The sequence below is a fragment of the Canis lupus genome, chromosome 11 (genome assembly GCF_003254725.2).
Source record: "Canis lupus dingo isolate Sandy chromosome 11, ASM325472v2, whole genome shotgun sequence".
NCBI lineage: Eukaryota > Metazoa > Chordata > Mammalia > Carnivora > Canidae > Canis > Canis lupus.
The window spans coordinates 20484529-20500984 of NC_064253.1; the positions used below are offsets into that span (position 1 = coordinate 20484529).

At 38.2% G+C, this 16456-nt stretch overlaps 1 protein-coding gene across 4 annotated transcripts in view; it reads right to left on the reverse strand.

Annotated features, from left to right (window-relative positions):
• AFF4 (ALF transcription elongation factor 4) overlaps positions 1-16456 on the reverse strand; it is a 93188-nt gene that overhangs the window by 8008 nt on the left and 68724 nt on the right. For all 4 annotated transcript variants that reach the window (XM_049116065.1, XM_025433164.3, XM_025433163.3 and 1 more), the window contains 13 exons: positions 16369-16423; positions 15858-15895; positions 15313-15475; positions 13737-14654; positions 10702-10790; positions 9858-10098; positions 5802-5896; positions 5142-5205; positions 4891-5027; positions 4563-4634; positions 3352-3445; positions 2522-2565; positions 1035-1255 (listed from right to left, as the gene is read on the reverse strand). In XM_049116065.1, coding sequence (XP_048972022.1) covers positions 1035-1255; positions 2522-2565; positions 3352-3445; positions 4563-4634; positions 4891-5027; positions 5142-5205; positions 5802-5896; positions 9858-10098; positions 10702-10790; positions 13737-14654; positions 15313-15475; positions 15858-15895; positions 16369-16423 — 2231 coding nt within the window. The remainder of the gene's footprint in view (positions 1-1034; positions 1256-2521; positions 2566-3351; positions 3446-4562; positions 4635-4890; positions 5028-5141; positions 5206-5801; positions 5897-9857; positions 10099-10701; positions 10791-13736; positions 14655-15312; positions 15476-15857; positions 15896-16368; positions 16424-16456) is intronic.

Here is a 16456-nt window from a genome sequence, read left to right on the forward strand (position 1 = left end):
TTATATTATAAATATTTAAATGCACTCTGTGAAAAAAAAAAGACACTTGATTTACTAGTATCGTGTTTTTCTACAAAAGATCTACCTGAATAGCTGCCACACACACACATCTGCTACTAACAATGACGAAAATAAAATGGTGTTTATATAGTACTTTTACCTGGGATCTTCTGTTTACTTATTATTTTAAATTTCAAATCCAGTATAGTTGGGGTGCCCTGGTGGTTAGAAATTGATTTTTTTGTGGTCTCCTTTATCATATAGGTTTTCTAATTCACTTAAAAATCCAATATGATTGTGTTTGTTTTTTTTTAAGTTTTATTTTAGTAATCTCTACACCCAACTTAGGGCTTGAACTCACGACCTTGAGACCAAGAGTCACACGCTTCTCTGAATGAGCCAGCCAGGTGCCCCTGAATGTGCTTTCCTATATATTAAATATCTCACATATACAAGATGTCTGCACATAATCCTACGCCTAAGCCAAGTTTACTGTTTACCATCCTAGAGTAGAACATATATTTTATTACTCTTATAATTGGAATTGCACTTAACATGCCAGAACAAAGGCATATGTGTCTTAGGGAAAAAGCTATTTTTTTTTAATTTTTTAATTTTTTTTAATTTTTTTTTTAATTTTTATTTATTTATGATAGTCACAGAGAGAGAAAGAGAGGCAGAGACACAGGCAGAGAGAAGCAGGCTCCATGCACCGGGAGCCCGACGTGGGAATCGATCCTGGGTCTCCAGGATCGCGCCCTAGGCCAAAGGCAGGCGCCAAACCGCTGCGCCACCCAGGGATCCCGGAAAAAGCTATTTTTAGGTTTAGTGTGTGTCACTGGTACAGTGAAAGATATTTTTGACTAAATTCAGTACATATAGTATGACCGGTAAGCAATGATGATTAGGAAACTCTTTACCGCCAACTCTAGACTACATAATAAACCAAATGCAAATCAGACTCTTACTTACGTAGATCATAAAAGTTCCTTTAACAGTTTCATCCTTCAAAGTTTCTCTAGAGACCTTCCTACCTTTCTGCTCTTTGGAAAGCTGTTCAGCTTGGTCCCAAATTTCCGTGGCATAGAGAAAGTTAGATGTAACTTGAACATAGCTGGCTGCCATCTGGTGGATCCTCTGTGGAATGGTCACTGAAGAACCACTTGCTGAAGCACTACTGGCCCCTGAAGAATAATTTCCTGAATTGCCTGGCGACAACTTTGGAGAAACAGGGGAAGGCATCCCAACGGCTTTGCTACACACAGAGAAACAGGAAGCTTATTCATACGAATATGGTGAATAGGATGAAACCAATGTTCTACAGGCTCTTCTTCCATGAAAGCTTTTACAATTTAAAGATTCTTTTAAACCAGAAGAGTTCCCAGAGAAGTACAATTTCTTCTCAGTAAACACTTATAAGGCTCACTAAAGCCCACAGTGAATCATCACGTCTAGACTCTTTGTTTTAATGAAGGACACAACGGCAAAAGAACAAAAGACGACAAAGAAATGACAAGTCACACACCTTGATAGCAGTAGTTCCAAGGCTTAGAAGCTAGATCACCTCACTCCCAGCTCGACACACTTTCCCTCTATTCTGGCATGTAACTAGGTACTTTTCAAGTTGTTTTGTAGCAAGTTGGATGGAATTTGCAATTTAACACAAGAAAATTGTGGTAGACAGGAACATCTTAATTTGATTCCATTATTTCTGGTACTTTCCTTGTTTAACCAAGTTACTCAAAGCTGACAAAGAGGTACAGCTTTTTCAATCAACTGCCGTTATCTCAAGCTTCCTGTCAAATATTTCTAAGAAATACATGCTGAAATCTGACAGGTTCATTTCAGCAGTACTAAAATTTGTGGAAATGTCCAAGGCCATAAAAAAAAAAAAAAAAAAAGGAAAATGAAACAAAAGTTGGGGGGACAAAAATGATTTGTTATGAATAGTTTTTTATCTTCACTTTTGGCACCATAAATTTGGTTAGGAAAATACACAAGGGCAAAGACAGAAAGTCAATTAACATAAAAATAATAACTGAACAGAAAAAAATCACAACCCAAAAGCTGTCATGGTAATTTTCCTCCTTTAGGGGGTGATGTGGGATGGAGGAGAAACCATAACTGCACCACTGTTATTAATTTCTGGCAGTGTCAAGACTTGAGTAAAATAAAGCTCACTGATAAAAACCCAAGTAGCTGTAGAAATTAAACTCTAAGAAGGACTCAAATGCTGTCATAAAAACTCATATTTCTACAAATGAAATGTCCCCTCTCTACTCCTTCTAAAACTATGTTCATTACCAATATTTTCAACTTAGTAAAAAATAACTTAGTAAAAAATAAACAGAAAAAAATGAAACTTTAAAAAAATACTTTATTAGAGATGGTTTTCTTTTTTTTTTTTTTTTAAAGTGTCACCTTTCCATTTCTGGAAATTGGGCCCTATCCATTCCACTTTTACACAAAAACAAGTAATTTTGTCACAAAAAAAATATTTTATAAAATAAAATTTACTTACGTTCCCAAGCCAGGTGATGGTGCTTGAGAATTATTGTAAGAATTCTGTGGAAAAATAAAATGTACTTAAATTAAAAAAAAAAAAAACACGACTCCTGAAGAACTATATATATTTAAAAGCAATGGGCTAAACTGCTCTTTAAGAAGCTTTACACATTTAAGAACACAAAGTATAATCATTGAGAGCGAGACAAAGTGTGTGCCTGTGTGTGTAAATGTGCGACAAAGATGTGAGAGCTGGGGGTTCCAGAAGGCTTAAAGCATGCGTAACACTCAGACAAAACCTGAGTCATACTATATGCAAAGGCTGTGAAAGGACGTGACCCATACAGCTTCCCTTAGGCAGAGGTAAGGAACAAGAGACAGAGACCTCGATGGTTTGAGGTCAGGGTAAGAAGTTTATACCTGACATGGCAAAAGCAACAGTAAGTCACTGAAGGGCTCCAACTCAGAACCAGGGGCAGATTTTAAGATTTCTGTGGTGGTGTGAGGAAAAAAACCTAGACATTTTAGGAAACTAATACAACAGTCTAAGGAAGGGTGGTAGTGAAAACAGAATGCTATCTGCGAAGTAGAAACTAGGTCTCCTGATAGAGGTTACATCTACTGAAATATTAGTAAGAGCCCCTGCATATGGCTACACAGATTCTACAATCAGATGTATGTGCACTGAAAAAACATTCCGAGCAATCTCAAACCCATGTGAAAGTTAGTGAACAGTAGCTCCTCTCTCATGGTGGTAGGCAAAATATGAAGAGGCACTCTGGGGCTGGGACAGGAGACTACCAATCTGTTTCCTAGGCCACGGCCCTTCCTCTTTTCCACACTTACCTTCAGGTGCTCTGTCAGTGTCTTTGAGTACTTCAGAGCATTCTCCTTCTTCAGTTTGAATAGCCTCAGATACAGCAAAGACTGGCATCGCAGGCTAGCCAATGGAAAAGGGAGCTTATTTACCAGCACAGCAGACTCTGGCCACATTTGCACAGACAACTTTTGTATTGTGCAAGAATACAGGACTGGCTCATGTGAACACATACTATAAAGTCAATGACACTAACCCTCGGGTAAAACTGCAAGATGCGTTTATTACGGTGCACACCCAAAGGAGGGTTAAGAGACTCAGGGCTACTCTATTTGCTGACAATAAAAAATAAAAACCTCATCCACAAGACACCAACATATCATAACATATGCATTAAAAGAAATCACTGAGAAGCAGAATCTCTATGTCAAATTTTAAATATCTAAAATTAAACAACAAAAACTAGGAAACTCAACTATGCATAGTACATCTCTGATGTGACATATGGGGACCTTACTATGGCTTACAAAAACCTTGCATGATCACCACTGCCTACCTTTCCCTTCTCTCTGGTCTTCTCTTTCGTTCCTCAGTCATTCCCAGTTTCTTTCCACTGTCCAGCCCTTGCACATATCCCCCCTACCTGAAGACCAGGTGTCCCTACACTTTACTCTTACAGTTACTATTCTTTTCTCTCAAAAGTACTGAATTCATATACTTGTGTGATGACTTAATTTGTGTCTCCTCACACCAGACACTAGATCCCATGACAAAAAAGACTATGTCAGTTTATCCACAGCTACGTTCCCAGTTGCTAAACCCAGTGCCAGGTAGAATAAATACTTTTAACAAATGATCTGATAATATCTCCCTGGGACCAAGCCAACAAGCCACATTCTTCACTCTGAACAAGCTCAACATTTGCTCCCTAAGGAAAGGTACTTATCACACTTACGTGTGAATAAGGAGCAAGATATCAAAAGAAGAACCCAGAAAAGGGACACTGGGAGTTCTAAGGTCAGATCCCAATGTTTCTGCCGTGAGCATAATGGATCGGAGCTGACAACAACTAAAATCTTTCAGTAGGAATTTTGACTTATTTTCTACTTTACCCATCAAGAATAGATTCATGCCTGGGTTATGAAAGGTTGATTCAAGAATAACTTTCAGAAGGGCACAAACAGCAAAATTTCCCAGGGAACAGCTGGTCATCTAGCAGAGGCTAGGACACAACACTTACCAAAGTACTGTGAGCCTTTTATCTGCAGCTGTAGCATCAGGTGCCAAGTAATTCTTTAGCTTCATAGTGTATCTGTGAGTTAGAGCAACAAATGATACAAAACACAGTACTTCACCTTGATCTTAGGACTTCCTTAGTCCTCAGAACGTTAGAACCCAACCTAAACAAAGGCAAAAATACCCACTGAAGTATCTGGTTCTCCTTATCCCAGGACAAGAAAGGATTAAGACCCTCCATAGCTTTACTGTATACAGCTCTGTCAGCCCCTTCCAAAATGAACCAAAGAAATAATAGTGCCAATGACGGGGCAGCAAGTTTTCCCACTTACTTGATGAGCTCCACTGTCTCTGAATACATAGGGAATGGGGATTTGGATTCCTGAGCATTTTTCTCTAATGCATTCCCACATTCAATGAAAGATACCACAGCATCAAGATAGTATACAGCTTTCTCAAACCTATCAGACTGAAGAAAGGAGAATAAAGGTAATGAGAGATACACTGAGGTACTATGGGAACACAAACAACAAATGAGAATTTAAGTTAATTTGATTAAACAAATGTGAGAATGTTTACATACCAATGCATCTGCATTGTGCTTTAGCTTTTTTGCTTCTTGTAAATAATGGTCTGCTGAATAATTTCTGCAATGTAAATTTTTATAGTAAATAAAAATGGTAAATATTTCCATATTGCTTGTTCATTTTAGTCTTAGCATCCCTCAGTTTTCATGTCCTCAAGTAAAGAAGATGACCTACCACTAAACATTTAGTTCCATGTTTTCTGACAAATGTTTTTATTGGGTTAGGAGCATAACTCCTGTTGGCCAACTGGCAAATTTTCTACCTTAGGAAAAGAGAAATCAAGCTCCCTAGTATTAAATGCTAAGTTGTTTGAAAATTTTGGAATAAATGGAATGTGGGTAAGGGAAATAACCTCTTTACGAAATGGAGGAAAACCTCAACACTGCTCTTCCTTATTTAAGAAAGCCCCCATCTTGAACAGTGGTAGGAGGAGTCAGGTTCTACATGAAGTCATGTTACTCACATCCCCCAGGAGTCATGAAGTTCAGTTAAAGGAGCAATACTTGGACTACCGGGTGCCTTTCAAATTAAAATCCAAATGTTCTGGGGATCACAACACAAGTATGAATTCTTCTGGTCACTGATAGAAATTTAAATGAGTTTCTTATATGCTGACTGGGATGATTTCTTCAATACATAAAAAACATTTCTCTCACCTGTCATCAAAGGCAAGCTTTGTTCTCCGAGGCTTAGAAGCATCAGGAGTTGGTGTAGATGAAGGACAGTTAGAGGAGCTATTTGGAGCCTTTTCCTGACCAAAGAAACATATAACATCGAAAATATAAAATGTTGAATTCGGAGGTGATAAATATTAAACTGAAAATATTTCTTGAACCACTAGTAAAAGGAAACAAAATTCCACTGCCTTTAGTATTTAATTTCCTTGTTACAGAATTTTTAAAATTCAGAATGTAAAAACCCTTTTAACAGAATGGGTCCACTTTATATAACCAAAAATATTCATTCTAATATTAGAGGTCTGGGACACCTGGGTGGCTCAGCTGTTGAGTGCCTGCCTTTGGCTCAGGGCATGATCTCAGATCAGGGATCGAATCCTGCATCGAGCTCCCTGTGAGAAGCCTGCTTCTCCCTGTTTATGTTTCTGCCTTTCTCTCTGTGTCTCTCATGAATAAATAAAATATTTTAAAACAAAAGAAAATACTTTGTCCCTGTTCTCAAAATTTTAATAAATAAAGCTTTCCTTGGTTCATATGTGTGAAATAAAAATAAAAATAATAATGATAATAATAATAGCAGAGATCTACTATGTATCAGACACTGAAATAGACACTATTTAAAAACATAAGGAAGGGGATCCCTGGGTGGCTCAGCGGTTTAGCACCTGCCTTCAGCCCAGGGTGTGATCCTGGAGTCCTGGGATGGAGTCCCACATCGGGCTCCCTGCATGGAGCCTGCTTCTCCCTCTGCCTGTGTCTCTGCCTCTCTCTCTCTCTCCCTGGGTCCCTCATGAATAAATAAGATCTTAAAAAATAAAAAATAAAAACATAAGGAAGACACAAACCTACTATCACAATAGCAGTATTGCTTAAGACAAAATTTACTGAAAATTATTGGTCAATGAAAACAGCAATAATAAGATCTAACACTTAATCCATGCTTACTGCCTGCCTACCTGACAGTAAGTTAACTGCATATTGGGCACAGTGGTTAAACCCTTCCACAACCCTCTGGAATGCATACTGCTATTGGGACAGAATAAAGAGCAATGCAAAGGAGGGTAACTTAGCCAAGTTTAAACAGCTTTTAAGTGGCATTCCTGGAATGTGGCTTTTAAATCCAGGTCTGTCACATTTTAAAAGGCTAGCCACTTTCTTAATCTGTATTCTATCTACATAGCCCTTTATGCAGGGACTGCTCCTGTCTTTCCAACTGCTTTCCTATACACATTTTCCCACAATAAAACACCAGAAATAAGCAGAATTTATCCTATAAATGCATGAATGTTTCAACATTTAAAAACCCAATTAATATAAAATTAATTTTACTCCTGTGCTTAAAAATCTGAAAAGGAACCAGGTTCCATATATATATATATATGTGTGTGTGTGTGTGTGTGTGTGTGTATATATATATATATATATAAAATTTAAAAATTAATGAGCTAAGTATCCATCTTTTTAGGAGTCAGTAAATAGAACAGTAGAGCAGAAAGAAAGACTAAGGAAATCATCAAGACAATAAATTAATGAAATAGAAAACAAAAATAAACCATGCAGAATCAACAAAAACAAAGGCTATTTTTTGAAAAGACAAGTAAAACTAATAAGCTTCTGATGAGCCTGATCAAGGAAAAAGAGAAATGGCATACAGAACTAATATTAAGAATAAAAGGGAAAAAAAAAAGAATAAAAGGGGAATATAAGTAGAGATGTTACTGATATCAAGAGCATAAAAGAAAAAAAGAGCATAAAAGACTGTAATGAACAACTTTATGCCAACATATTTTGAATATTTGATAATATGACTATGTAGAGAACATAAGATAAAAAGTATATGTGGGATCCCTGGGTGGCGCAGTGGTTTGGCGCCTGCCTTTGGCCCAGGGCGCGATCCAGGAGACCCGGGATCGAATCCCACATTGGGCTCCGGTGCATGGAGCCTGCTTCTCCCTCTGCCTATGTCTCTGCCTCTCTCTCTTTCTCTCTCTGTGACTATCATAAATAAATAAAAATTTTTTTAAAAAAGTATATGTAATTTTGGTTTTCCATATTACCTAATTTTTCTTTAGTTAAAATAAGAAAAAACGTATTTTCCAACTAAATTATAGATTCTTCCTTAATAAACCCATATGTAATTGCCTAAATTGGAAATTGCCAAAACTAACATTAACAACTCTAACAGCTGGGCAGCCTGGGTGGCTCAACGGTTTAGCACCTGCCTAAACCCAGGGTGTGATCCTGGAGACCCGGGATTGAGTCCCACGTCGGGCTCCCTGCATGGAGTCTGCTTCTCCCTCTGCCTGTGTCTCTGCCTCTCTCTCTCTGTCTCTCATGAATAAATAAATAAAATCTCAAAAAAACATTCTAACAGTTACATGCCCTAAGATGTTGAAATCAAAGTAGTCAGTGCCTATATTTTATATTGTCAATAACAGAGTACCAAATAACTACATTTGATCCAACAAATATTTCCTGATTACCTATTAAGTCAGAAAATGGAGAAAACCTAGAACAAGATACAAATCCCTGCTTTCAAGGACCTGACAAGCCAATAAAGGGAGACAGTTTTACCTGTGAGATCGCAAAAGCCAAATGAACAGGTGAGCTCATTTAAAGAATACATTTAAAAGCAGAGGAGTGGGGGGATGGTGCTTGGGTGATTCAGTGAGGCCTCTGACTCTTGATTTCAGCGTGGGGTTATGATCTCGGGGTTGTGGGATTGAGCCCCATAATGGGCTCTGCACTCAGCAGGAAGTCTGTTTGAACTTCACTCTCCCCTGCCCCCACTTGGGTACTCTCTCTCTCTCTCAAATAAATCGAGAGACAGAGAGAGAGAGACAGAGAGAGAGAGAGAGAGAGAGAGAGAGGGAGAGGGAGAAATCCTACAGGTAAAGGATGGAAAATAGAGAAAGCCAATTAGCAAGCAGACACAGAACTAGGATGGTGAAGGAGACCACAAGGACACTTAAGTTCCTTAAGGACACTAGGACTAACTCTCTAAGCTACTAGAGAAGGGTGTCTACCTGGAGAAAAAGTCATCTGTATATCTCAATTTGAGCCACTGTTCATAATTAAAATCAACTCAATCTAAAAGACTTAAACTACCACACTTAATAAGCATGAGTAACTATATTTAATGATCAATTTTTTTCAACTCTCAAAACTTTGCTTACTCAAGTCACAAATAACAACCCAGTGAATTCTTAAAAATCTATTCTTAAAACTCGGGCAGCCCGGGTGGCTCAGCGGTTTAGCACCGCCTTCCGCCCAGGGCGTGATCCTGGAGACCCGGGATCGAGTCCCGCGTCGGGCTCCCTGCATGGAGCCTGCTTCTCCTGCTGCCTGTGTCTCTGTCTCTCAAGAATAAATAAATAAAATCTTAAAAAAAAAACAAAAACTACGTATTTTCCTAGTTTTGTTGGAGCGTTTGCTCCTGATCAAAACGGTTTAGAAATGCAAATAACCGAGAAAACAAAGCGAGAGTGAGAATCTAATAAAACAGACCCCTGAAAAAGCTTCTGCGATCCAATTCTCCATCCATAAATATGAAGAATATTCCTCTACATTATGATCATGCCCTGGAAATAGTTCCCGTGCTACCTCAGCTAAAGAATTTTCTCTGTTTCACGAATCTAAGCCAAATTGGTTACTTTCTCACTTTGTGTAATACACTTGCTTGTAAAATCTAATTCTAAAGAATCTGAAGCCAATTTCAAGCCACAGACAACTCGATCCTAACAACTGGAGTAATTTATAAGTAGATCAGTATCAACTACTTTCTTCCAAAACCAACTTTTCCAATTAAGGGTTTCTGTCTTAATTAGTATGCACGTGGCCAGGTGAAACATTGCTTTTACAGTCTCAGACCAACCCCGTACATTTATTATCAAGATTATGACATTCTCAGAGCAAAAATGCACAGGTCTATAAATTTAATGAGAGCTTTACAAGACTGTCAAAGCAGTGTCACCTTGGAGAATTCCTGTGGCAATGAGAGTACTTTTCAGAAGGCTCAGAGTCCCAACGCCTCACCTTGACCTCCTTGGAGCTACTGGAGGTCTTCCCCTCAGTCTTCTTCTGCTTGGATGTGGAGGAGCTGTTCCTGCTGCTCGCACTGTTCTCTTTGTTGCTGTTAGCACCGGACTTTAATGATGATGACTGACTAATAGTCCTCTTCCGAGAGCCATGCTCTGGTTTGGGGTCTTTTGAAGGAACGGGCCCAGCAGGAGACGGCAACAAATCCTTTTCTTTTGCAGCACTTTGCTTAGATGACCTGCCAAACCAAACAAATGCTCTCACTTTTCCACCAAGTCATATAGGGGTGATAGATTTTTTTTTTTCTTTTTCTCTTTGCCTGCTCTCAAAACAAGTCTGTTTCTCCCTGAGTACTAGGACACATGGTTTCTAACAAAACAAAGTTGAGGGCAGACATCATCTCTGTTTTCCACTCCCTGGCTGTACGTACACCCAGCACCTAAATGCTGGCCTGCCACACAGCAAGTATTCCATAAATCCTGGTTATGTGAATGAGAAGAGGAATGATGAAGATATGAAATTCCTAAGTTGGAAACTGGCCTCTGGACAGATAGAGATAAGCTTGTCATCTAACTAGAAAGTGGTAAAGCTTTACTTGAACTCTTAGCCTCTACTCAATCCTACTTCACTACAAGAAGAAAGGAAGGAGAGACTGAATGTTAAAAACTTTCTATCCCTGTTAGCTGACAGCAAAAGCTCCCATCTCGTTGGTCTATGTAAATGTATACATGCATATGACATACACTTACTGAGAGGAACATTCTCAGAACACATTAGAAAGTACCCACTGGCAAACAACATACACATTTTAACACACATGTAACATGTTTTGGGGACATACTCTCTGTTGCTGGATGGCTTGTGACCTGCTGAATTCTTGTCCTCTGTTTTGGGTTTCTTGCTGTCATTGGCTCGGTTATCATCTTCGTTCTGGAAAAAAAAAAAAAACAGAAAAAAAAAGAAACTACTAGGTTGATTTTTTATTCATCTAATTTCAGTTTCCAGCATGAGTCACCCTCAAATAATTTATCCCTGATAAGTTTCAGAAAGAAGATAAATGTGAAGTGAAATAATTCATTTAAACAATGTTTAGTAAACTGAGTTTCAAGACTAAGTCTCCTATTTTAGATAAACAGAGCCCAAACACTGAAACACATTTCCTATAATCTTTAAAATGACATCTTTTCATCCTAATGATTCTGGGGATGAGTGAAATTATACTTAAGATATAATTCACATACAATAAAATCCACTCTTTAAAAGTACACAATTCAATGACTTTTACTATATTCACAGAGGTGTACAACCATTACCACAAACAATTCTAGAGCATTTTCATCATCTGTAAGACACCTGGACCCTTCAGCAGGCATTTTCCCATTCCTTCCACCCCTAGACTCTGGTAGTCACTAATCTATGTATTTTGTCCTTTTTAAAATTAAAAATTTTTTTTTGTATTTTGTCTTTTTGGATCTGCATATGCTAGACATTTCACATATAAATGGAATCACATTTGTGGACTCTTGTCTCTGGTTCTCTTCAGTTAGTATATTTTTTAGGTTCATTGATACTGCAGCATGTATCAGGATTTCATTCCTGGTTATAGCTGAATCTATTCCATTGTATGCATATGCTACATTTTATTTATCTATTCATCAGTTAATGACCATATGGGTTGTCTCTACTTTTTGGATAATACAAATAATACTACTGTGAACATTCACCTATAAGTTTTTGTGTGGACATGTTTTCATTTCTCTTGGGTTTATACCTAAGTGGAATGGAGTGGAATTGCTGGGTCATACAGGTACACTTTTTGAAGAACTGTCAAAACTGTGTTCTAAAGCAGTTAGAATCTGATCTACATATCATTGTATATTCCCATCAGCACTGTAATTAAAAATCTAACTCCTCCATATCTTCACCAATACTTGTTATTGTCCATATTTTTTATTATAGCCAAGCTTGATGATTCTGAAAAATTCTTTTTGCTGAAACAAAAGCTGTGAGCCATCATTGCCAAAGCTACTTTCTTGATTGATCCTAATTTTTCCTATTGCTTTAAACTTCAGGGCCCAAGAATCTAAAACATTGTGCCATGACAAAAAATCTGTTCTCCTACACAAATCATTAAAAGTAGACACATAAAAACATGAGACAAAAGAATCTACATCATCCTTCATTACCCTTGGGTGAGACTCCTCTCAGTACCATCTGCTTTATCTTCAGGAACTACCCCTGACAATTTTACCAAAGAGTAAAAAGGACATTCTATGTTGTATTTCTGTATTATATAGAATCTTACAAAGAATATGTAATACTTTTCAAACACAAAAGGACCATTTCTTAATTCTTTAAGAAGTACCTTAGCTTTCTAAAGAGCAGAGTCCATCATATATAAGCTCTCACTTCATGTAATCCTATAAGTTAAATTACATAACCAAGTCCAGCAGTCTGAGGTTGTAGCTTAATAGGGGTAGCAGCCCTGAACTTACTGGTTGAAAAAGTTTCCCCATACTACAATAATGGAAACTCATTCGCTACAGTGCCCAAAGTAGTAAGCTTCAGTTTTCTTGAAATTCAAATTTTTAAAAATCTTCCAATTTTTTAAGTAAAAAAAAAGGTTATTCTAGTTTGTCAAATATACATCATTGTCTGCACACACTGCACTGTGGTCTTAAGAAGAGGAGGAAAAATCTCCTCCTCACTTCCTTTTAAGAAAATATTTTATCCTTCCTATCCTCTACTATGAGATCTTCAAGGTCATTTGGGATTGAGGTTTTGCTCTGAGTCCACGTGCTCACTACCTTGGTATTACACAGTCATATTCACCAGGAGAAATCATACTATTCTTCAATACAAATCATTAAAATTTCCTCTAAAAAATTCTTACTAGAGCTGAAAGATCATGGTGTTTTCCCCAAAGAATCTCCATCTACACATGTGAGTTATTCAGATCTTTTCATCCTCTGTCCATTGTCCTCCCAACAGAGACATGTGTGAGTCTTCCCATCTCCTAAGTCTTTAAAAAGGCTGATCTTAAATATACACCAAGCTTCACCTCTCAACTCAAATCATTCCAGAAGAATTTAAGGACAAGTGCTGGCCGTGTGTGAGCAAACGTGTTTAGTTCTGAACTTGTAGACATCGGTTTTCAAAAAGGGAAAAAAGATATGTACAGAGGACTAGTGAAGTTCTTAAGGATGTGTCAAAATTGGTGTCAATTTTGAAGCTGCAATTAGTAATTTAAAAAGTGTGACTTGGCCTGGGGTATAAAAGAGAAGAGAGTATTAAAAACTGTGACAACCTGGAAAATATATAGCCCAGTGTTTTGGGTTTTTTTGTTTGTTTGTTTGCTTTGTTTTGTTTTGGGTTTTTTAAAGACTTTTTATTTGAGAGAGTGAGAGAGCAGGAGCAGAGGGGAGAGGGAGAAGCAGGCTCCCGCTGAGCAGGGAGCCCAACGCAGGGGCTCCTGACCAGGACCCTGAGATCATGACCTAAGCCAAAGACAGATACTTAACCGACTGAGATACCCAGATGCCCCTCAACTAAAGACATTTAAAATCAAAATGTTAAGAGTGTTGTGAAGGCCACTTTGCAATCCCTGCTTCACCCTCACCTCCACCCTGGCCAGCACACATACACTGAAGAGAAGCACTGGCTCATTTCTTATTGGATTAGACAGTAAAGGAGACAGGTAGAGGCTCAGGGCTCCGTAAGAGACTGTTCTGTCTGTAGCCTCCCCTGAGTCTTAGGCTCACCCTCTATTTTCTCTCATAGCTATGACTCAATCAGGTATTTTCTGGCTTACTGAGATTTCCATTGCATTTCAGATTCTGATGTTTAAAAACAACACAACAAAAACCCTTTACAAACCTTATGTTTCCTCTTGCCTTTGTTGGAAACTTTTTCTGAGGCTTGTTTCTGAGCCTCTCTTGTGTGCTTTTCTGGCACATTTTTCTTTTCCCCCTTGGGTGGCTCTGTTTCTTTGTAAGGCTTTCCTGGTATTCTGGTCAAAAGATTCAGGTCAATCTTCACAATAAGTGGATACCTGTCATCAGGCTCACTGAGGGGTGAAAGAAGTTCCTTCTCTTCCATAGGAGAGAACATTCGTTGCCGAAAAAAGCTATCTTCTTCCTCCACTGAGGAGGGTTTCACGGGAGTCCTGTTACTCTCAGGGTACTTAGGAGTTTGTGAGGAAGGAGGAAGGCTCTCGCTTTCATCCGAATCTGAGGATGAGGTATCTGTTTCTATGATTTCCCTTGATTTCTGGGAAGATTTACTCGTTGACTTGTATTTCTTCTTCTCTGCAGATGGTCGAGGGGAAGATTTGGACTCCTTTTTGATATTGGGTTTCCTTGAGCCTTTGGTGGCTGCTTTGTGTCTGCTGGAAGGCATGCTGGTAGCCATGTCTACGGGGGTTTCGCTTTCTATCTTCAGGCCTCCCCGGGGCTCTTCAGTGGCTGCCTTCTCAGCCTTTTTGGGTTGTTTTTTGCCTACAGTTCTCCTCTGTGTTGTGCTGTCACTCTGTGCAGGGGACTTCTGCCTCCCGCGCCCACTTTCTGATCCCTTTTGTACAGTTTTGGAGTCTCGTCCAGGAGTAGCAGAACTTGTTTCTTTAGGTCCGCCTGGATCAGTATAGCTATTCCCAGTGCCCTGTTCTCGGCCTTCCTTTTTATAGCCTTGAGATGACGGGATGTTACTGTCCACAGAAGAAGCTGGTGACACTTTATGTGGGTTCACTTTATTTAACCAATTATCAAGTTGCCATTTGTTTGTTGGTGGTGGTTCAGGCTGAAAAAGAGAGAAATAAATATGTTTTTTTTCAATACTGAAGCTTTCTCCCTCCTTAACAATCTCAAGGAAGAGAAAAAAAGCACAATGTCTAAGGCCATAAAGGCATTTGTTGTTCCCACTTCTGACTGAACTAAAGCAAAGGGCTGAATATTGACCATCAGAGCTCTCATCACTTGAATAAGAAGTTAAGCTTGATGTTACATATGGCCTTCAAACATTAAAGATTCCTGTCAGGAACCCAGCTTGAAAGGTAAATGGGGGTAAATGACAATGGGGGTATACTTAATTCCAGAAAGTAAACAAATGATTTAGGTACTGATAAGAGATTTTTAACCATATTTTATCAACCTACAGTAAAACTGTATAATTTAATACTCCTTTTTACCAAAGTAACTACATAATATAAATTACCATGCTGAGACAGAAAAAGAAGCACAGACTAAAGAAATCCAGTATTTTAGGGACCTGAAATATGACCTCAACTAATTCCTAATGTAGACTGAACATGTGCTCAAATAACAAGGAAACTGAAGTACCTAAGTTTTCTCCAAGACACACAGTTCAATTTCTTAACCTTGTTTCCTAATCAGGTCTTAACTGGCCATCAGCAGGGGCTGTGAGAGGCCTATGGAAGGTACCCCTGCCTCCCTCTCACCTCAGGAGATGCACTCTGGGATGGTTCATTTGCCTCACTGTCACTGGAGCTACTTTCACTCTCTGAGTCAGATCCAGAGCTGCTTTCAGATCCACTGTGGCTGCTAGAATCATCCCTGGAGTTATCAGCTCCTTCACTATTATGGTGTGAAGGTTCAGAGTTACTAAAAAGACATAAAACATATAAATGACCAAAGTTGTTTTACAGCGATAGCAGGAAAACATCCAAATCTGACAATCCACTTAAAATATTTATGGTTTGTTACGCTATTACAGCTCTATGAATCCAGAACTTCCATTTATAAGTAAAATGCTTCCTTAAAAAGTTTCTAATATGCTGCTCAGCCATTAGCACTTATCTTTTAAAAACAGTTCTCCTGAGGTATAATATACATACCACAGAATTCACCCATGTTAAGTGTACAATTCAATGATTTTTAATTAATTTACAAGATTTTACAATCGCCATTCCAACCATATTTACTTTATAAGGTTATTATATTACTACAATGCTCCAAAGAAAACTAAAAATAAAAGGATGCATACCTTCCTGGTGTACTCCTTGGCATTGTCTTATCACAATCCTAAAAATAAAACACGAGAGGAAATCTGTGAACGAATAAGTAGGACTCTATCTGCTTAATGTGAACAATATATGAACCCCTAAAAGGAACACTAGCAGCTCTAATGTATACATCAATCAAGTGTTAGTTTACCTAACACTTAGGACACACCGTTTTTACGTAAAGAATAACTAACTTCCAGGCTAAGATGAAAAGCTTTGTTAATAGTTCTTCTTGGCAACAATCTTATACTTCAGGAGTACACTCTGATCCATAAGTAGTAAGGAAAAGCCAGTTTAAAAAAAAAAAAAAAGCAGGTTTAAAGACAGACCAGAACATGACAACATTTCACTGTCATAAGTTAAGGAACTTAATTTAAGTAATTCATTTTAAATAAATGAATCATAAATGTATCATTCAATTATAATTCTTAAAAAATACAATGCAAATCAATACTGTATGATACTGGCAAACTCATAAAGCAGTAGACACACCTGCTCCCCATCGCTGTCTTCACTGCTGCTTAGTTTTAAGTCATCTTTTAACATACTAGAGGGAAAAGGCAGAAAGAATTAGTATTTT